The 22,166-nt window shown below is 42.3% G+C and overlaps 1 protein-coding gene across 3 annotated transcripts in view; it reads left to right on the forward strand.

The window, feature by feature from the left end:
* Window positions 1–50: 50 nt before the first annotated feature.
* The window catches only part of LOC106571245 (rab-like protein 6), a 29,552-nt gene continuing 7,436 nt past the window's right edge, over window positions 51–22,166 (forward strand). Inside the window, exons 1-12 of one of the 3 annotated variants that reach the window (XM_045693522.1) lie at window positions 51–207; window positions 1,604–1,853; window positions 1,961–2,113; window positions 3,011–3,145; window positions 3,638–3,685; window positions 5,544–5,599; window positions 8,884–8,975; window positions 9,852–9,992; window positions 10,457–10,562; window positions 16,716–16,819; window positions 17,135–17,607; window positions 21,209–21,344. In XM_045693522.1, the coding sequence (XP_045549478.1) occupies window positions 1,984–2,113; window positions 3,011–3,145; window positions 3,638–3,685; window positions 5,544–5,599; window positions 8,884–8,975; window positions 9,852–9,992; window positions 10,457–10,562; window positions 16,716–16,819; window positions 17,135–17,607; window positions 21,209–21,344 (1,421 nt within the window). In that variant the 5' untranslated portion in view covers window positions 51–207; window positions 1,604–1,853; window positions 1,961–1,983. Of the gene's footprint in view, window positions 208–948; window positions 1,038–1,603; window positions 2,114–3,010; window positions 3,146–3,637; window positions 3,686–5,543; window positions 5,600–8,883; window positions 8,976–9,851; window positions 9,993–10,456; window positions 10,563–16,715; window positions 16,820–17,134; window positions 17,608–21,208; window positions 21,345–22,166 lie in introns of those variants that run through there. The other 2 variants (XM_014144058.2, XM_014144048.2) reach the window with 2 other exon arrangements.

The following is a 22,166-nucleotide window of genomic DNA, read 5'->3' on the forward strand; positions in this document are numbered from 1 at the left end:
TCTCTTGGCTCCACTAGGGGCACCATGGAGCCTGAAATAAAGGTTTATCCAACTCCTCTTCTTGATGCTCTGCAGTTGGCGTCGGGATGATGATGAAGGATAGCAGCCAGCTAGGGAAATGGCTCTTATTGCTTTCAAATGAATGATTCCCTGATTTCTTGCATAAACCATTGGGCTGGGATGGTTTGGTCGGTGGCTGACTGTCAGGTAATTTAACGAATTCATGATAAAACACAGGTCGAGAAGACAAGGATGTGACATAGCTATGTTGTGACGGCTAGCTAGGCTAGTTAGCTATGTTAGCCTCGGCAGAATTGAATACCAATGAACGTGGGCAGTCTTGACACGTAGCAGTAAACACAGGCAGATTTGCAGAAGCCAGTGGATAAAATCCAGGACATGCACGAATGTAAATCGGGCTGTCGTAGTATGCACTCGGCAGGTTGTTTGTGGAATGTTTTATTGCAAATGTAGGTAACTAGTTAACTAGCTTACAACGTTATACAGCTGTCTAGATGTCAGCTCAGCCTCTGATGTGACACGTGTGAGAAAGGGTGCACATAATGATAAGCGCTGTGTAGCCCATGGATGAAACGAGTCAGTGAATGCAAGAATGAATAGAAACGTCGTTATTCCTCTTAAATGATTAGTTAATTCTGCTCTACTGAATTCATAACATTTCTAGCTACTTGACAACTTCAGATGGGCTAGGACGTGTATAGAGCCCCACAGTGGAGGTCTCATAATACCCAGAACATCTAGCTGTCAAACAGGGAAAGGATTCCAATTGTTTTTCCACCAAGAATATTTCCCATAGGGGATTTTAGAAACACTCAAAATAAGGGCTGTGTTTCATGCAGGCTTACACTGGCGTGATATTTTGATAACCATGCGAATCTCTCTCGGACAAGGTGACTTAAAAATATATTCTGCCCTATTCACTCTCAGATTCGAAAATGCTCATTAGTATCAAAGTACTCATCATGCAAAACTACAAATCCCTGCAAGTCATCTCTAGCTGACATCTTTGCTAACAGGTATTGTTTCAATTTAAAACTTGCACAAGCCAGTTCACAGAATTGTCCATTTAAATACATTTAGCCAATTTATTGATTACTACATTTAGCTAACATTAGATCGTTAATCCAGAGTTTCTTACCTTTGCCTCAATTCATCAGTCTCTTTCAGATCATGGCATTTGTAATTCTTTAAGATAGCCACATTTAGCATTTCATTTTTGGGGGGTAAATACAGGCGTACATATTGATAAGTCTCCTTGTCCTAGAGACATTTACACGGTTATCAAAATGTCACACCAGAGTAGCCTACACAAAACACAGCCCTTATTGAAAGTGTTTCTAAAATCCCTTATGGGAAAAATGAATGGTGGAAAAACAATTGGAACCATTTCCCTGTTTGACCTCCAGGTTTTATGGGTATTATAACTCATACTGTGGTACTCTGTAAACCACATGGGTTTGATTCATTAAACCATCTGATATGGCATACTTACCAGGTACTGCTTTATTTCTCCCTGTATGAACATGTGGGTGAAGTAAAAAAATCCATGAATGGTCTGCAATTTTCCGTCTCTCTTTTGCAGATGATATCTACTTGATGGATTCCCATGAACATTATTATTAGAATGCAACCAACTTCCTCAATCACTGAAGACTGTTTGACAAAGTATCACCTTGCTTGACAGAACAGGTGCTTCTTGTGAAGGAGGCCTCCAAACTGTCCTCGATTTACTGAACTGGAAAGCAAAATGAAGACATCCCAGACCATAAATCATGACTCTGGTTTACCTGTCGATTTTTGACGGACGTATAAAATAATCACTTGATGTTTCGGTGTGTGTCTGCAGGATACTGACTCTCTCTCTCACTCTCACACTCACACTCACTCACAAACACACACACACACACACACTAAAGGACAACTTCTTGTGTCAATCCAGAGTTCTCAAAGAGGACCGTCAAAATGTTTTCGGCTCTTAAGAAGCTGGTGGGCACCGAGCCTGGCCAGCTAGGAAACAAAAACATTCCAGCTGGTTTGCAGTCAATGAACCAGAGCCTACAGAGAAGATTTGCCAAGGGAGTACAGTATAACAGTAAGTAATTCAGCTCTTGAAAGTGATGTTGTCTTAAAGTAATTGTCCAGTGGAAATCTCACTTTCATATTCTGTTTATATTCTGTTAACTCGTAACCAAATAATGTTGTTGACTCGTTCTACACTCGTCTTTATGGCCAATGCATAAATAGGAGAAAAAGAAAACACTTGAACAACCCTTAAAAATGCTTGCTATGTCCTCATATGACTTCATGTTAGCTCATTTTATAAACAGTTTGACTTTTTCATACTCTGTGCTCACACAGAGCTCTGTTAGTATAGTGTTGTAGGACTACATTAGAGAAGATAATTAAAAATGAATCATGGTTATCTGATCACCTTACCTACTGGTCTATTTTTCGATGGGGTCGAAACAAGTATTGTTTGTTTAGGCCTTGTCTTTTGAATGTCAATAACATGGACATGTTCCAAACCTGCAGCACGATGCCTGCAGCCATTCATTTGGAAGGAATATTATGTTTTACTTAAGCTATGTACCTGACTGTTTCTGCACTCAACAACATTGTCTTATCTGACTACTAAAGCAGAAACATACTGGCACACAAGCTGTTTCACATTAAAGGGTTAGTTCACCCAAAATACAAATCAACAAAATGTTATGAGGCCTACCTAGAATGTAGTGTTTGGACCTGGAGAGTTAGCCACCCAAGATTTGGGTTTGTTTATTTAGCTATAGCATTAGCATTGTCTGCTCAAATCAATAGGTGTGATAGGGTCCCAGTTAGCATACTCCAGTCTGCGTACCTAGGCCTAAATTCCTCAGGAAGAGCTCAAGCACTTCCTTGATTACTGTTATTGTTGTATTCTCTCCATGAGGGTCTTAAATAATATCACAAAAATGTCTCCCTGCTTTCCCCCTCTCTCTGTCTCGTTTAGTGAAGATCATCATCCGTGGAGACCGGAACACGGGAAAGAGTGCCCTATGGCACCGACTACAGGGGAAGAAGTTTCTGGAAGAGTACATCCCCACACAAGAGATCCAGGTCTCCAGCATCCACTGGAACTATAAAAGTAAGAAGATGCCGTGTGAGAGCCACACACTAGTGGTCCTCTGTAGCTCAGTTGGTGGAGCATGGCACTTGCCACGTCAGGATAGTGAGTTCGACTCCTGGCATCACCCATACGTCAAATGTATACACAGATGACTGTAAGTCGCTTTGAATAAAAGCGGCTGCTAAATTGCGTATACTATAATGTTATTTGTACATGGCATCAAGTACTAATAGCTATGATGTGTATTTGTATGAAGAAAACAGCTGCCCAAGCATTTCAAAAGCACTTCCACAGAGAGAATAGCATCGTAGTATAGACCTATGTACTGAGATGTGACTTTTAAACAACATCGAAAGATTAAACAAACCTTCAGTTTTTTTCACCATAGGAATGTTGCAAGCTGTAGTCAAATTTTCCCAAACTGTTGATTCAGAATTGCCAGACTTGTTACAGTTTTATTATTATCAAAGGCATTTTAGTGATTGCCGATTGTGTTTTTTTCCCTCCTAGCGACAGACGACGTTGTCAAGGTGGAAGTTTGGGACGTGGTGGACAAAGGTGAGCCTACAGTGTTGCTCAATGTGATTTGCTGTAATGCAGAAGTGACCAATGTCATCTGCGGTAGGTAGGAATGGGTGCAGGCTTTTGTTCTAGCCAAATAGTATTTTCATTCAAGATTAATTTCATCTGGTGTTACTGCATTGTTTGGTTAAAGCAAAAGCCTTTACCAGCATTGCGTCTCTGCAGAAGTGCGTTTACGTTTGGACAACCGGTTCTTTAAAGAAAGCTTACTAAAGTGTTCCTGTTGAATATAAAACACACGTTCAACAAAATGAGCTATTCCTAAAAAAAACTGTACAATCTGTGGTTTTGTTCACATTGAATTCCATGGAATGTTAGTTGACAGTCAATCTGTTACAAATACACTGATATAATTTAAGCTATAACACTGCCATATTGTTCTACCTCTGTCTGTCCGTCTGACTGTCTGTCTTGAATAACTAAAAAACATTTCCTGATTTTATTTTTGCCATTCTTATTGGTGTTTTCTCATGCATTTTTCACCTCCTGTCGCCTCTGTAGGCCAAAAGCCTCCTCCTGAGGGCTTAGGTGAGAGGTAGCCTAGCCTGTGGTATTGTGAACTAGTCTAGACTGCCTGTGCAGCTAGGACTGAGTCCTAATTTGAGATCTACAACAAAACTTCCACTTCTGTGGAAATCTCCCATTTATGTCAATCTGTTATTGATATCAATGTGTGATTTATTTAGTTGCACTTGTGTATCTCAAGTAGGAATCAGCCCTTGCACTGACTTTGACATCTTGTCCTGTGTGCTGTGCTTTCTGGAAACATATTCTGGGCTTTATATGGAGTGCTGTGTGGCCATGGTCAATGGTTTTGTTCTATTGTAAAAATAAATAAATAAACTTGAGTGGTTTGGTGATAAGTAGCCTAAGTGAAGATGACTGCACCATGAAGTGACTTAGAAGGGTTGAGATTAGAAGGCCTATGTGGTAGAATAGTGGTGATAACAGTGAAGTTAGACCAAGAGATATGACAATATCACTGTACATAGCAGGGCAACTTCCTGCTTACAGAAATGAACAACAACCAAATCTGCCAAGATTACTGCTGCTATTGTCTCAACGGAGGGCATCAATTGAAGAGATAAATCTTGACAGATTTAAATGATATGGTTGTTGATAAATGTAATCAGGAAGACACCCCGCTGTGTATGATGTCATGTTGCTGAGTTTACCTTTAATGTAGGCTGTTGTTGGAATAGTGTGCATAATAATTCTATTGAAATAACGCTGCAGGTAGATGAATGCCTTTGTTTTGACATTTCTCCTCCTTAAATGACAGGTAGTGAACACAGTGGAGAGCTGAATATGTTAGGTGCCATTTTGAAACCGTGACCTGCTTTTCTTTCATCTTGATTATAAATACGATACAATACGATATACTTTATTGCCCAATTACATGGACATTCACTTTGTGAAGTCTGTATATAAATACAGAAACGCAGCACACTATAAATAGACTTTATGATTCGGGTGGGACAGCCTCTTTCTGCCAAACAGAATGTCAGCTGAATGTAAAACATTAAGAAACTATTTTAAGTTTCTCTGGATCACAATAAACCTGGAGAAAAATATAACTTGCTTGCCTATATGCGTTGCGGTTGAGCAAATACCCATATTGATAAATGATCAATATGTTAGACACATGGAATTGATTTGCACATAAGCCTAAATATTTTAGCATAGTTACCCACTGCTACTTTAAGTGTGTGCTGTCTTTCCTCTTACGCATTTTGGTATGCTATACGTCCTCTGTGTGAAACCACGGTTAAGTGCCTCTCCTTAATTGCTTTTCTGCCTCGCTAATTGTAATCTCCTGCTTTCCCAACCACTGCAGGGAAAGGCAAGAAGCGAGGAGAAATGCTGAAAACGGAGAATGAACCCCAGGAGGTAAGTGCCATATCATTGTTAATCATCAATAACAAATGACCTTCATTTCTTTCCTTGTCTTTTAAAATACAACCTAAAGAGAATCCCCCTGCTTTGAACAGCGCTCATAACAGAGCTTGAAGTCTCCTTAGCCATGTCAACTGTGTAATATGTCCAATATACCACAGCTAAGGGCTGTTCTTAAGAGTGACGCAATGCGGAGTGCCTGGATACAGCCCTTAGCCGTGGTATATTGGCCATATACCACAAACCCCCGAGGTGCCTTACTGCTTTTATAAACTTGTTACCAACGTAAGTAGAGCAGTATAAATTTATGTTTTGTCATACTTGTAATATACGGTCCGATATACCACGGCTGTCAGCCAATCAGCATTCAGGGCTCGAACCACACAGTTTATAATTAGTTATATGATATATTTAAGTAATTGCAATGACAAGAAAGGACTTCAAGATTCTGTTGGTTTGAGGATCGTTTTTATATAACCATTTTAGTATCAACCTTCCATGTAAATGAGTTGGATATAAATTATATTTCATAAATCATATATAGGCCTTTATTTATAGATAATATATATATATATATATATATATATACATACACACACACACACACACACACACACACACACACACACAGTGCATTTGGAAAGTATTCAGAACCCTTGATTTTTCCACATTTTGTTAAGTTACAGCCTTATTCTAAAATTGATTAAATTAATGTTTTTCCTCATCAATCTACACACAATACCCCATAATGACAAAGCGAAAATAGGTTTTTAGAAATGCCCTATTTTTAGAAGTACTTTATTTACATAAGTATTCAGACCCTTTCCTATGAGACTCAAAATTGAGCTCTGGAGCATCCTGTTTCCAGGATACACCTATTTCCAGATGTTTCTACAATTTGTTTGGAGTCCACCTGTAATAAATTCAATTGATTGGACATGATTTGGAAAGGCACACACCTGTCTATGTAAGTTCACACAGTTGACAGTGCATGTCAGAGCAAAAACCAAGCCATGAGGTTGAAGGAATTGTCCGTAGAGCTCCGAAACAGGATTGTGTCGAGGCACAGATCTGGGGAAGGGTACCAAATTTCTGCAGCATTGAAGGTCCCCAAGAACAAAGTGGCCCCCATCATTCTTAAATGGAAGGAGTTTGGAACCACCAAGACTCTTCCTAGAGCTGGCCGCCCGGGCCAAACTGCGCAATCGGGGGAGAAAGGCCTTGGTCAGGGAGGTGACCAAGAACCTGATGGTCACTCTGTCAGAGCTCCAGAGTTCCTCTGTGGAGATGGGAGAACCCTCCAGAAGGACAATCATCCTTCAGCACTCAACCAATCAGACCTTTATGGTAGAGTGGCCAGACGGAAGCCACTCCTCAGTAAAAGGCACATGACAGCCCGCTTGGAGTTACATTTTTTATTTTTTTATTTCACCTTTATTTAACCAGGTAGGCAAGTTGAGAACAAGTTCTCATTTACAATTGTGACCTGGCCAAGATAAAGCAAAGCAGTTCGACACATACAACAACACAGAGTTACACATGGAGTAAACAAAACATACAGTCAATAATACAGTAAAACAAAAGAAAACAAAGTCTATATACAGTGAGTGCAAATGAGGTAAGTTAAGGCAATAAATAGGCCATGGTGGCGAAGTAATTACAATATAGCAATTAAACACTGGAATGGTAGATGTGCAAGTAGAGATACCTGCTGGAGCGCGTGCTATGGGTGGGTGCTGCTATGGTGACCAGTGAGCGGAGATAAGTGGGGACTTTACCTAGCAGGGTCTTGTAGATGACCTGGAGCCAGTGGGTTTGGCGACAAGTATGAAGTGAGGGCCAGCCAACGAGAGCATACAGGTCGCAGTGGTGGGTAGTATATGGGGCTTTGGTGACAAAACGGATGGCACTGTGATAGACTGCATCCAGTTTATTGAGTAGGGTATTGGAGGCTGTTTTGTAAACGACATCGCCGAAGTCGAGGATCGGTAGGATGGTCAGTTTTACGAGGTATGTTTGGCAGCATGAGTGAAGGATGCTTTGTTGCGAAATAGGAAGCCAATTCTAGATTTAACTTTGGATTGGAGATGTTTGATGTGAGTCTGGAAGGAGAGCTTACAGTCTAACCAGACACCTAGGTATTTGTAGTTGTCCACATATTCTAAGTCAGAACCGTCCAGAGTAGTGATGCTGGACGGGCGGGCAGGTGCAGGCATCGATCGGTTGATGAGCATGCATTTAGTTTTACTTGTATTTAAGAGCAGTTGGAGGCCACGGAAGGAGAGTTGTATGGCATTGAAGCCTGTTTGGAGGGTTGTTAACACAGTGTCCAAAGAAGGGCCAGAAGTATACAGAATGGTGTCGTCTACGTAGAGGTGGATCAGAGACTCACCAGCAGCACCAGCAGGAGTTTGCCAAAAGGCACCTAAAGGACTCTCAGACCATGAGAAACAAGAGCCTCTGGTCTGATGAAACCAAGATTGAACTCTTTGGCCTGAATACCAAGCGTCATGTCTGGAGGAAACCTGGCACCATCCCTACGATGAAGCATGGTGGTGACAGCATTATGCTGTAGGGATGTTTTCAGCAGCGGAAACTGACTTGTCAGGATCGAGGGAAAGATGAACAGAGCAAGGTACAGAGAGATCCTTGATGAAAACCTTCTCCAGAGCGCTCAGGACCTCAGGCTGGGGCGAAGGTTCACCTTCCAATAGGACAACGACCCTAAGCACACAGCCAAGACAACACAGGAGTGGCTTCGGGAGAGGTCTCTGAATGTCCTTGAGTGTCCCAGCCAGAGCTCGGACTTGAACCAGATCGAACATCTCTGGAGAGACCTGAAAATAGCTGGGTAGTGACGCTCCCCATCCAACCAAACAGAGCTTGAGAGGATCTGCAGACAAGAATGGGAGAAACTCCCCAAGTACAGGTGTGCCAAGCTTGTAGCGTCATACCCAAGAAGACTCGAGCCTGGTATCGCTGGCAAAGGTGCTTCAACAAAGTACTGAGTAAAGGGTCTACTGAATACTTAGGTAAACGTGTATTTCCTTTTTTTATTTTTATAAATTTGCAAAAATTTGGAAAACCTGTTTTTGCTTGTCATTATGAGGTATTGTGTGTAGATTGATTAGATCTAATTTTTGAATACGGCTGTAACTTAACAAAATGTGGAAAAAGTCAAGGGGTCTGAATACTTTCCGAATGCGCTGTACATAGCTCTGAATATCAATGAATGAAGGCCTAATGGAGGATGGTTTTCTCCTCTGTTCTGTTACTAGAATGAGACTGAGATGGCTCTGGATGCAGAGTTCCTGGATGTGTACAAGAACTGCAATGGAGTCATCATGATGTTCGACATCACCAAACAATGGTGAGTCTCTCTGTCTTTCTCTTCTTTATCTCTCTCTCTCCTGTCCTCTTTCTTTTTTATAGATCACTCTCTTTCTCCCTGTCTGGCTTTCTTTCTGTTTCTCCTTCCCTGCCCCCAACACACATCATGTAAAGTGACTTGGGCTACAGGGCAACTAGACAGTCAAGAATCCATTTATATCTGGGTCAGTGTGTGACAGCCAGTGATAGTCCTATCTGACCCAGGTCAGTGTGTGACAGCCAGTGATACAACTATCTGACCCAGGTCAGTGTGTGACAGCCAGTGATACAACTATCTGACCCAGGTCACAAAGATGTGCACAGAACTGTGAAAAAAAAGTATCTCCGATTATTAGTGTCTGTTTGAAGAGCCAGAACTTGATAACCCACCTCTAGTTCTCTTAGTGAATGACTTAAACCAAGGCTTATTTTAGTAATTGTTGTTCAGCTAGCTTTCAAATCAAATCACATTTTATTTGTCACGTACACGTTTTTAGCAGATGTTATTGCGGGTGTAGCGAAATGCTTGTGTTTCTAGCTCCAACAGGGTAGTTAGTGGTTTGACAAGATATTGTATTTCAGTTCACTAATTTACTTTCTGTTGCTCTTGATAAGAAAAATAAAAGGTTCCCAGTTTTGGATCTCTAGATATCCCACCTTTACTAGTATAATTTGCATATTGAAGAACCATTCACGATTGACAGTACAGTACATCGTCAGTTATTGAGACACGGCCACCCTCTTCCTATGCATTTTTATAAATCTCAAGTCGGAGTGTTTTTAAATCCCTCCTTAATTTGTATATTTATTAACAATTAACCTACTTCATTCTTCCCTCTAGCTTATATTTTGGGTCTATCATGGGTCTATTTCACAGGACATTTGACTACATCGTGCGGGAGCTGCCCAAAGTGCCCACCCACGTGCCCGTCTGTGTGCTGGGCAACCAGAGGGACATGGGCGAACACCGGGTCATCCTGCCCGACGACACCCGAGAGTTCCTCTGTCACCTCAACAGGTATGGGGTGCCACAACTGCCGCGGGGTACATTCAGTTGACTCATTCTGTTACTCTCAAGGAGTTATGATGGTCAATGCTTTGCAGGAGTGTACCACTTCAGTGTTTTCTTCTCCAATGGTAAAAGTGTGCAAAACTCTCTACCCTCCACTATCTATTACAGAGTGCTACACCACTCACCTAGTCCTTCACATGCAGAAATATCTGTCTCGAAGGGCCACTTTTAAGGTGTTGTAACCCCTGAACTAATCATATTGAAATCTCTAGCTTTGTTAGTCTTTGTCAATAGTCTTCATGAAACACATTTCTGATCAGTGATGTAGTGGTGAAAAAATACGTGGCTACACTGGCTCCCTATACTTTCAATGCATTTTTCTGCAAAAGGTGGGTGAACTGCGTTACTTTCGTTTACCCTCCGCTACACCACTGGTCCTGATATGTCCTCTACTTGCTTTGCGTTTGCAGGCCTCCGGGTTCTTCTTACATCCACTACGCTGAATCTTCCATGAAGAACGGCTTTGGCCTCAAGTACCTGCACCGCTTCTTCAACATCCCCTTCTTACAGCTGCAGGTCAGTCCAAACAAAATGGCCGCTTCTTCAACATCCCCTTCTTACAGCTGCAGGTCAGTCCAAACAAAATGGCCGCTTCTTCAACATCCCCTTCTTACAGCTGCAGGTCAGTCCAAACAAAATGGCCGCTTCTTCAACATCCCCTTCTTACAGCTGCAGGTCAGTCCAAACAAAATGGCCGCTTCTTCAACATCCCCTTCTTACAGCTGCAGGTCAGTCCAAATAAAAAGGCTGCTTCTTCAACATCCCCTTCTTACAGCTGCAGGTCAGTCCAAATAAAAAGGCTGCTTCTTCAACATTCCTATGGAATATGTGGAAAAGGCCCCCTTTTTCTCCTAGATTGGTCCTTTGAGCTGCATATATACGAGTTGCCCCTAATTACTGATACAGTGTCAGATTGTCCCGTTTGGCTCAGTTGTTAGGGCATGGCGCTTGCAATTCCAGGATTGTGGGTTCGATTCCCATGGGGGACCAGTACGGAGGGGAAAAGTATGAAAATGTAGGCACTCACTATTGTAAGTCGCTCTGGATAAGAGAATCTGCTAAATGACAAAAATGTAAAAAATAAATAATAATTATCCTCTTAATGGTTTACAGATAGGTGAAGGGAAGGGTTGTCTAATCTTAGACCTGCAACTTCTACCTCGAGCTTCCTTCAGATGCAGTTTAGTCAAAACAAAATGGCCACCATCAAGGCCCAATTGGTCATATATGGCATCTAACCATGAGCCCTCTCTCTATTCATGATTACTTCATCAATAAGTAACACAGGGAAAGAGAAGCCAATACTCTTTTTAAGTGACTGATGAACTACCACCCCAGTATGTGTCAGAGGTGATCAGACGATTTTAGACATGGCTTCGGTGTTGTGCATCGATGTCTTGAGAGTAGGGTATAAATATGCGGCACACCCTGGCTTGCTATAAGGTTCAACACTGTAACTTTACTCTTACGAACGCTGCCCTGTCCACGGTTGGTGTTAAAAATTTACACAGTCATTGTTCATTCAGTGGTGTTACATTATTCAAGGCGAAAATGACATGGGGCACGGAGTCCTGTATCCTCTTCTCTTCTGTCGTTTGAATTTTGGCTGAAAATGAACATTCAGGTTTAATTAGTCGTATGTACAAGATACATACGTTATACACTGTCCAACTAAATGCTTACTTGCAGGTTCCTTCTCGACAATGCAACAACAATAAGAAATAATACAAGAATACGAACATGAAGTAAACAGCTCAGTAGAATATAATAAAATGTTTAGCATAAGTATAGTACAGGAATGTACAATTTAGTATAGATATGGACCAACTTTTCCTGGATAACCTGACGTCTTTAGCTTTTTACCCCTTTCTTGTTCTTTCTGAAATGTATGGCTGAACACCTGGGCTGAATCTCATGAATGTTTCAGTGCAGGGTAGTATGGCTTCTCGCCTCCCTTCTTCACAGATCTATTTCTCTGTAAGTTCAGAGGGAGGTGGAAGCAAAGGAGAGACTGGAGTGGAGGATGAGGGAGGAGGGGATCAGAGAGAAAAGAGAAGAGTGGAGGATGAAGGGATAAGAGGGTGGAAGGGATAGGTTGCCTCGTGACTTTTGAAAAACTCAGATAATTGCCTATACTAGCGTAGAACAACGCTACATCTTCCCATTACTGGAAGAACCAGATTTTGCACGGAAATAAAATGTTGTTCCATTATTTATGATGATGTATGACAAATGAGGACCCTAAAATGTGACATTGGCATACTACAGATCTCGTGTATACATCAGAAGAGGAGATTTCACAGTTGTTAAATGTTGTTTTAGGAATTTCTATCTTTCTCTCAAGGGATTGAATTTCTTGACTGCTAACTACAGATATAGGAACAGCTCAGGCATTGGCATGTGAAACCCTTCCGGATGGAAACTCTAAGAGCTTGAGTGCCTCTGCTTCATTTCCCACATAACAACACATCCCTGATACGTGCCATGTCCCACGACAGTGGTTTGAGGTTTTGCTGACATGAAAGCCTTTCAGTGTTTTCCACAAGTACCTGGAGTAGCCAGCCATAATAGAAAATGTAGCCAGCCAGACCTCCCTGGGCTTGTCCTCTTGGGTTCGGAAACTTTTACTGAACGACCTACATTTTGGTTGTTTCTTGTACATTCTAATGCCTTGATTCCATCAGAAATACACAGCTAAATTAATATACCTTCCAAATTGGAAAAAGTAGTTGTGGTATTGTGTAGAAGGACATGACTTTACAATTAATATGGATGAAAATGGATGTATTCAGTGTATTGTTAGTGGTTTTGCATATTGTCTAGGCTTATATGATCCGGATAATTTTCTAAGTAAAATAATATTAAACCTTTTTTAACATTTAACCTGTCTTCTCTTGAGATTAAGGTCTTATTTACATGTTTATTGCAAGATATGAATTGCCAAAATGGTGTTTGTTCTTGCCACAATGAAATGTGGCTGCTATATGAAACACGCAAAAGAAAATACATTAATGTGCCTGGAAACAAGAATATGACTAAGTGGATTTTGACTTATCATATCCACTTAGGCTACATTCCATGGGACGTGCAAATTCAGGGCTCTACGATTACATATTTTAGAAGGAGCACAAAGAAATGTAGGCGCACAATGAAAGTATTTCAGGAAGATTGTTTTTGTAATTAAGAAATTACTAAAAGTTAATGAATTAAAGGTTCTTTGGGGGTGTTCAATGCTCAATAAAATGCAATGTATTCTAAAATATTTGAGTCACTTGGGTGAGACAACATTTTTAAGGGGCGGGCCTTTACCATGGTAGAGGTAGGATTCCCGTGTCTGTCTGAGAGATGAGATTCTCTGACATCCCTTTGCTAGTATCAGTTGAGAACTCAAATAAACAACAACCTAGTGTGTGTGAACAGAACGATGTAAATAGCCAAGAAACACGAGGACAAAGTCACACTTTTGTAGACTTTTGGGTAAATTAGACCAACTTCTATGCTTGTGTGCTTCTAAAAATGAATCTTTCAGCACTTCACTCACATTGCACACACCGGTCCAGGCACTGTTGCTGCGGTCCAGGCACTGTTGCTGCGGTCCAGGCACTGTTGCTGCGGTCCAGGCACTGTTGCTGCGGTCCAGGCACTGTTGCTGCGGTCCAGGCACAGTTGCTGCGGTCCAGGCACAGTTGCTGCGGTCCAGGCACAGTTGCTGCGGTCCAGGCACAGTTGCTGCGGTCCAGGCACAGTTGCTGCGGTCCAGGCACTGTTGCTGCGGTCCAGGCACTGTTGCTGCGCGTGAGGTGGGATATATATATATATATATATATATATATATATTATTTTATTATTTTATTTTATTTTTTTCACCATTATTTAACCAGGTAGGCTAGTTGAGAACAAGTTCTCATTTACAACTGCGACCTGGCCAAGATAAAGCAAAGCAGTGCGACACAAACAACAACACAGAGTTACACGTGGAATAAACAAGTGTACAGTCAACACAATAGGGAAAAAAAGAAAGTCTATATACAGTGTGTGCAAATGGCAGGAGGTAAGGCAATAAATAGGCCATAGTAGCGAAGTAATTATAATTTAGCAAATTAACACTGGAGTGATGGATGAGCAGATGGTGATGTGCAAGTAGAAATACTGGTGTGCAAAAGAGCAGAAAATTAAATGAAAACAATATGGGCATGAGGTAGGTAGATTGGGTGGGCTATTTACAGATGGGCTATGTACAGCTGTAGCGATCGGTTAGCTGCTCAGATGGCTGATGTTTAAAGTTAGTGAGGGAAATATAAGTCTCCAGCTTCAGCGATTTTTGCAATTCGTTCCAGTCATTGGCAGCAGAGAACTGGAAGGAAAGGCGACCAAAGGAGGCTTTGGGGATGACCAGTGAGATATACCTGCTGGAGCGCGTGCTATGAGTGGGTGTTGTTATCGTGACCAGTGAGCTGAGATAAGGCGGAGATTTACCTAGCATAGACTTATAGATGACCTGGAGCCAATGGCTCTGGCGACGAATATGTAACGAGGGCCAGCTGACTAGAGCATACAGGTCGCAGTGGTGGTTGGTATAAGGGGCTTTGGTGACAAAACGAATGGCACTGTGATTGACTGCATCCAGTTTGCTGAGTAGAGTATTGGAAGCTATTTTGTAAATGACATCGCCGAAATTGAGGATCGGTAGGATAGTCAGTTTTACAAGGGTATGTTTGGCGGTGTGAGTGAAGGAGGCTTTGTTGCGAAATAGGAAGCCGATTCTAGATTTAATTTTGTATTGGAGGTGTTTAATATGAGTCTGGAAGGAGAGTTTACAGTCTAGCCGTCTATTTGTAGTTGTCCACATATTCTAAGTCAGAACCATCCAGAGTAGTGATGCTAGTTGGGCGGGCGGGTGCGGGCAGCGAACGGTTGAAAAGCATGCATTTGGTTTTACTAGCGGTTTAAGAGCACTTGGAGGCCACAGAAGGAGTGTTGTATGGCATTGAAGCGTGTTTGGAGTTAACACAGTATCCAAAGAAGGGCCAGATGTATACAGAATGGTGTCGTCTGCGTAGAGGTGGATCAGGGAATCACCCGCCGCAAGAGCGACATCGTTGATATATACAGAGAAAAGAGTCGGCCCGAGAATTGAACCCTGTGGTACCCCCATAGAGACTGCCAGAGGTCGGCCCTCCGATTTGACACACTGAACTCTGTCTGTGAAGTAGTTGGTGAACCAGGCGAGGCAGTCATTTTAGAAACCAAGGCTGTTGAGTCTGCCGATAAGAATGCAGTGATTGACAGAGTTGAAAGCCTTGGCCAGGTCGATGAAGACGGCTGCACAGTACTGTCTTTTATTGATGGCGGTTATGATATCGTTTAGTACCTTGAGCGTGGCTGAGGTGCACCCGTGACCAGCTCGGAAACTGGATATGGGACTATATGTAGTTCTTTGCATAGAAATAAGAAATAATTCTTATTTCTATAGTTCTTTGTGTGATTTAACTACAACCTATGAAACAGAATGGCAGAATTGTGTGTGTTCGTTCTTACATTTTTCAGTTCGCACACATCTATTTTTAGGCGCATATTCAAGTAAAATGGTTGCACTGTAGAGCCCTGAAATTAACTCACACTGTTGGTTTGACTGCAACCAACCACATCGCGATTGACTGCACCCAACCACAGCGCGCACAAATCACGCTGCCCACAGGTACCGGGAGTCAGGACAGACAGCAGACTGTCATACCAGCAGTGTTTCCCTGTCATCACTCGCTTTGTGACTGACAGGCACCTGTTCTATCAATAGATCGCTAGAAGAGGACTTGTCTGAATTTTTCTGACTAGCGAATTGAAAAGTAGCCAAGTTAAAGCTGCAATATGTACATAGAAATATGAGTTATAGATCTGTCATTCTTATTGAAAGAAAGTCTAAGAAGCGGTAGATCTGTTCTTCTATGTCCGCCTTTTCTATGCTTCCGGGTCTTACTTTCGGTTTTGTATACTAGCTTCAAACTGTTGAAAATACAATATATTTAGTTATGGAAAATATATTTCACAGTGGTTTAGTTGGTACAATGATTCTTTACAGATACTTGCTTGTTTTGGCACAAACACAGAAATTAGGTGAACTACAAGAATTTTAGCAACCGGGAAATGGCAGAGCGATATCTGCATAGTGCACCTTTTAATTTAAGTGGATAAAGTAGGCGCTAGTGGAAAACACAGGAGATCTAGTTGATGCGTCCAGAACCACAGAAATAGAGGAAGACATGTCGCATCAGCTTGCTGCATTCTATCAAATGGCTGGGCCAAATTTAATGACTATAATTATATGACATTTGCATCATTATTTTGTGCTTTGGAGAATAATAAAGTGACCATCCATAATTTACAGTACATGCACATAAACCTTCTTCTGGCCTCATGCAATTAAAACCGATATCTATTTAGTTTCTTCAGGTGTGCTCTAGCAGGGCTGGATCAAAAACCTGCAGACCAGGTAGGAGGGTTGGCCACCCCTCTGCTAAACCGTTGGTTTTGTGGTGTCTGTGGTAAATGGTTGAGCATCGTTAATTCTGATTGGTTGGTTATTGTTGGTGCTATTTCGTTTTCTATTGATTAACAGTCCACAGCTAGCCTTGACTGATAGAGGCAAGTCTATCTCTTTCTCTTTTTCTGCAGAGGGAGACCCTGCTGAGACAACTGGAGACCAACCAGCTGGACATAGACGCTACTCTGGAGGAGCTCAATGTTCAGCAGGAGACTGAGGACCAGAACTATGGCATGTGCGTATTTGCTAACAGGCAGGCAGGCTTGCACACACACACACACACACACACACACACACACACCCACACACACACACAAGAAGAAGACGTTGCACACACAGACAAACACAGGTGCACATACAGTACACACACACCCACCAATAACCCATCTGTTTCTCACGATCAGCTACTGCAAATGTATAAGAGCATATTAAAGGTTATTATGATCATTAAAAACACTGTATATTTCCTTGTAAATACTTTGTAAACAAAATGTTGATTTAAATGATCTGTTATTATTCATAATCAAATCCCCTGTTTTGACCTCCCCAGTTTCCTGGAGATGATGGAAGCCAGAAACAAAGCTGGCTTCAGCTCCCCGGGGGGCCCTTCCAACGGCCAGAGCCCCTCCTCAGGCTCCCAGTCCCCCATCGTCCCCCAGAGCGGGCCCTCCACTCCTGGGGCCTGTCCCAGCCCCTGCACCCCCCAGCAACCCCCTCTCCCACCCCAGCCCCTAACTATCTCCAACCCTATACCCAGGCCAGTTCAGGGCCCCCCCTCCTACACCAACCCTAACCTTAACCCCTGTCCCCCTCTCCAGAACACTGCACTCCCTAGGGGTCCAGGTTACCCACAGCAGCCCCCGGCCCCCCAGCCAAAGCCCCCAACCCCCCAGGGGCCCCACCATGGGGGAACCACACCTGTCCCGACCCCCCAGTCACCCAGTGTCACCCAGGCCCCTCCTGCCCAGAAGAGAGGCTTCATGTCGCGCCTCTTTGGATCAGCCACTTCTGAGACTCCCGCTGGTGAGTGTTGGAACCACACTGAACAATAATATAAACGCAACATGCAACAATTTCAAAGATTTTACGGAGTTACAGTTCATATAAGGAAATCAACCAATTGATGGATTTCACCAATCTATGGATTTCACATTACTAGGAATACAGATATGCATCTGTTAGTCACAGATACCTTAAAAAAAAGGTATGGATCAGAAAACAAGTCAGTATCTGGTGTGACCAACATTTGCCTCATGTAGTCTCCTTCACATAGAGCAGATCAGGCTGTTGATTGCGGCCTGTGGAGTGTTGTCCCACTCCTCTTCAATGGCTGTGCGAACTTGTTGGATATTGGCGGAAACTGGAACACGCTGTCATACACGTCGATAAAGAGCATCCCAAACATGCTCAATGGGGGACATGTCTGGTGAGTATGCAGGCCATGGAAGAACTGGGACATTTTCAGCTTCCAGGAATTGTGTACAGATCCTTGTGACATGGTGCTGTGCATTATCATGCTGAAACATGAGCTGATGGCGGCGAATGAATAGCACGACAATGGGCCTCAGGATCTTTCAAATTGCCATTGATAAAATGCAAATGTGTTCATTGTCCGTAGCTTATGCCTGCCCATACCATAATACCACCGCTACCATGGGGCACAAGGTTCACAACGTTGACATAAGCAAACCGCTCGCCCACATGACACCATACACACCATCTGCCCGGTACAGTTGAAACCGGGATTAATCCGTGAAGAGCACACTTCTCCAGCGTGCCAGTAGCCATCGAAGGTGAGCATTTTCCCACTGTAGTCAGGTCAAGACCCTGGTGAGGACGACGAGCATGCAGATGAGCTTCCCTGAGACGGTTTCTGACAGTTTGTGAATAAATTGTTTGCACAATTTCAGTTTCATCAGCTGTCCGGGTGGCTGGTCTCAGACGATCCCGCAGGTTGTAAGGCCGGTTGGACGTACTGACAAATTCTCTAAAATGACGTTGGAGGCGGCTTACGGTAGAGAAATGAACATGAAATTCTCTGGCAACAGCTCTGGTGGACATTCCTGCAGTCATCGTGACAATCATCCCTCACATCTGTGGTATTGTGTTGTGTGACAAAACTGCACATTTTAGAGTGGCCTTTTATTGTCCCCAGCACAAGGTGCACCTGTGTAATGATTATGATGTTTAATCAGCTTCTTGATATGCCACACTTGTCAGGTGGATTGATTATCTTGGCAAAGGAGAAATGCTCACTAACAGGGATGTAAACTAATTTCTGCACCAAATTTTTGTGCCTATACAACATTTCTGGGATCTTTTATTTCAGCTCATGAAACATGGGACCAACACTTTACATGTTGCGTTTTATATATTCTTTTGTTCAGTATACATTCCATTATGTAGGTCAGATTAGGGTGGATGGATGTTTCACTTCAAATGCATGGAGTTTTATTTGGCAGGTCGCAGTTGTAAATGAGAACTTGTTCTCAACTGGCCTACCTGGTTAAATAAAGGTGAAATAAAAAAATACAATTTGAACTGTTTGTGGAGATATATAAAAAAAAACAAGGCCAGGCGATATGATCTGAAATGCTTATCTAATGGCTTCAAATTCAGTCAAATTATTAAGACAGCCGGAAAACAAGGTACATGTAGAAATGTGTGAGGAGTGAGCGTCTCTCATGTGCATTGAGAGGGCAGAGTCAGTCTGTGGCATGTAGTAGTGCTACAGCTTGGTTTGGCTGGGAAGGTTGGCTGGGACTGAGAGAGAGCTAAGGTTTATATCATAGGCTGAATACAGAGAAGGGGAGGACTTTTGGCCAGATCCAGTAACTGGACATTCGCCCCCCAGTTGGCTCTGTCCTCTACCGGCTGTAGTTGACTCTGGGGAGGAGGTGAAGGGGCGCTTTCGCTCACACACACACACACACACACACACACAAGGTTTCCATCACTAGCTAGGTTTCCGTCACTAGCTAGGTTTCCAACACTAGCTAGGTTTCCGTCACTAGCTAGGTTTCCGTCACTAGCTAGGTTTCCGTCACTAGCTAGGTTTCCGTCATCTAGCTAGGTTTCCATCACTAGCTAGGTTTCCGTCATCTACCTAGGTTTCCATCCAATTGGTTACCGATTTTAATGTGAATATTCTAAAATACACTTAAAAACAATTTGAGCGTTTTCCTACCAGAGATATTTCTTATTGCGGATTAAAGGCTGTGCGTGATGACGTAGTGCACATAAAAATAACTTTTAAATTCCCATGTAACGAATAACATTTTTTTATTAAGTTAAATGGGTTTCCATTGCATTTTATTGATGGTTTTGTCACAAATGTGTTGTGTTATGTGCCCTCCCTGGTATTGGCATGTGCGCTTTAGCCAACAGCTCACAGATACAGTGCGGGTATACGCTGGCTTCACGTGCTCATGGGAAATATGAAAATGGGACCTAGGAAGTGGTACAAGGAAGTCGGAACAATTCTTCAACCAATACAATTTTAGCTAGCTTGATAAGCTTGCAAACATTGCTAGTAATAAAGTAAGTTAGCTTGCTTAACATTGACAATATGGTTAGAATAGCTACATTATCAATATTGATGATAAGTTTGTAATTATAAAACATTTACTTGTTTAAAACTTTTAGTTGAAAAGGTCAGTGGTGAAACGTCACAACTCGGGCAACAACATTTTCTCTGAGTTTCCCACTGGGAACTAGGAGCTTCAGATAACTCCCATAGCATGTGAATGTCGCAGTAGCCTACCTACTGGATGAGGTTATTATAGACAAAAGAGCAATATTAGTGGGAGAGGAATTGAGCATTTCTGGCACAGTTCATATTACTGACACAAGAACATCCCACCTTGTCTAGCGTAGTTTGTTTTGTCGACATTTTAAAAGATTACTGGGAAAAAATAGCTCTTTCCATCAGGCCTGTCGTGTACTTCACTCGCATAAAAAGGTTGGATGGAAACCTGGTTAATGTCTATAAACTCAAAATAGCAACCAGTCTACTAATGGATAATGCCTACCAAAGGTAATAGGAAGCCATTTCAAAAGTGATCACTAGGGCATAATGTGATTGAATCAACAGTCATACACATTAACTGATGTGAAATCCTTTGGGATAGAGGATGATCTTTTTGATTTCCATTTTGGTTTATTAATTGAAAATGACATGCTTGAAATAACGAGGCAGGCAGCAAGAGGCAGGCAGCACGAGGCAGGCGGCTAGAGGCAGGCAGCTAGAGACAGCAGAAAGATGGTTTTCCATTTAATTCTCATTCACATCACAAACTAGCACTATGCCAATCAAGCGCAGAAAACAAATACTGTTTGAAGCCAGGTCTGGTGTCCGTACCACCCATTATCATCACCACCATGTTGGGGCGGCAGGTAGCCTAGTGGTTAGAGCATTGAACTAGTAACCGAAAGGTTGCAAGATCGAATCCCCGAGCTGACAAGGTAAAAAAAATCTAGCGTTCTGCCCCTGAACAAGGCAGTTAACCCACTGTTCCTAGGCCGTCATTGTAAATAAGAATTTGTTCTTAACTGACTTGCCTAGTTAAATAAAGGTCAAATAAATAAAATGTTCATCCTTCCTCTCCCACTCTTCTCTCCTCAGATGGCGCAGACGAGAAGGTGCGGAATGTGGATGACTTTGTTCCCGATGTGGGCATGGACCGTAGCTTCCTGGAGGAGGGGACTGCTGCCAAAGCCAAGGAGGAAGCTCGAAGAGCAGGCAACATGGATACTGACAGGTAGGCTTGGTCCTCACTCCCTAATCATCTCCGTGATCTTCTATGACCCATGTCCAAGGCTTGTGGCTTTGGATAGGTATACAAGTAAGTGTGGAAATAGTGACTTTTTAAATATTTGGACTATTTTGATAGTTAGAACACGTTTCTAATGATCATTGTTTAGTGAAGATCTACCGCTGTTGTGCAGTTCAGACAGTCAATATGTTCTTCAATATAGTGGAGGTGAATGTATTTCAGCTCTATCTTAAAGGGGCATTTCAAACAGGTTCAACATCATATTCATCATCCCTAGCACCAACCCAACATCAACATATGTGAAAATGGCGCGTTTCTATGTTTTCTAGTAAAAAAGATAGAGTATGATGGTTGCGTCATGTGATATTTAACCAATTATGAGTAGGCTTTGCCTATTAAGACATTTTCCTTAAATGTGCTTGGTGGGAGGAGGATGAGGGGAGGAGAGGTGGCGGAGGAAAGGGGTGAGGGGTGAGGTTTTTGTTCCGTCAGGTCTCCTCTGCTCAGAATCTAGGTCATTCATCACTCATTTGCTAGAGAGAGAGAAAGAGGGAGGGATGAGAGAGAAGGCACTTTATTTTATTGGATAAGACTTAAAGGGGCAATCTGCAGTTGCTACATCCATTTTTGGACATATAAATTGTTATATGTATCCATTGATTCTTGAAGAATATTACCTTATAAACGCCTCATCACTTCCCATCAGAACCCAAAATGTAAGCTTGTTTTCCTCCAAAGTTTGTAAACAAAGTAAATGTAAACAAACACTGTATAGCTTCAACACATGGTTAAAACGATCGTTTTGAT

The sequence above is a fragment of the Salmo salar genome, chromosome ssa01, assembly GCF_905237065.1.
Source record: "Salmo salar chromosome ssa01, Ssal_v3.1, whole genome shotgun sequence".
Taxonomy (NCBI): Eukaryota; Metazoa; Chordata; class Actinopteri; order Salmoniformes; family Salmonidae; genus Salmo; species Salmo salar.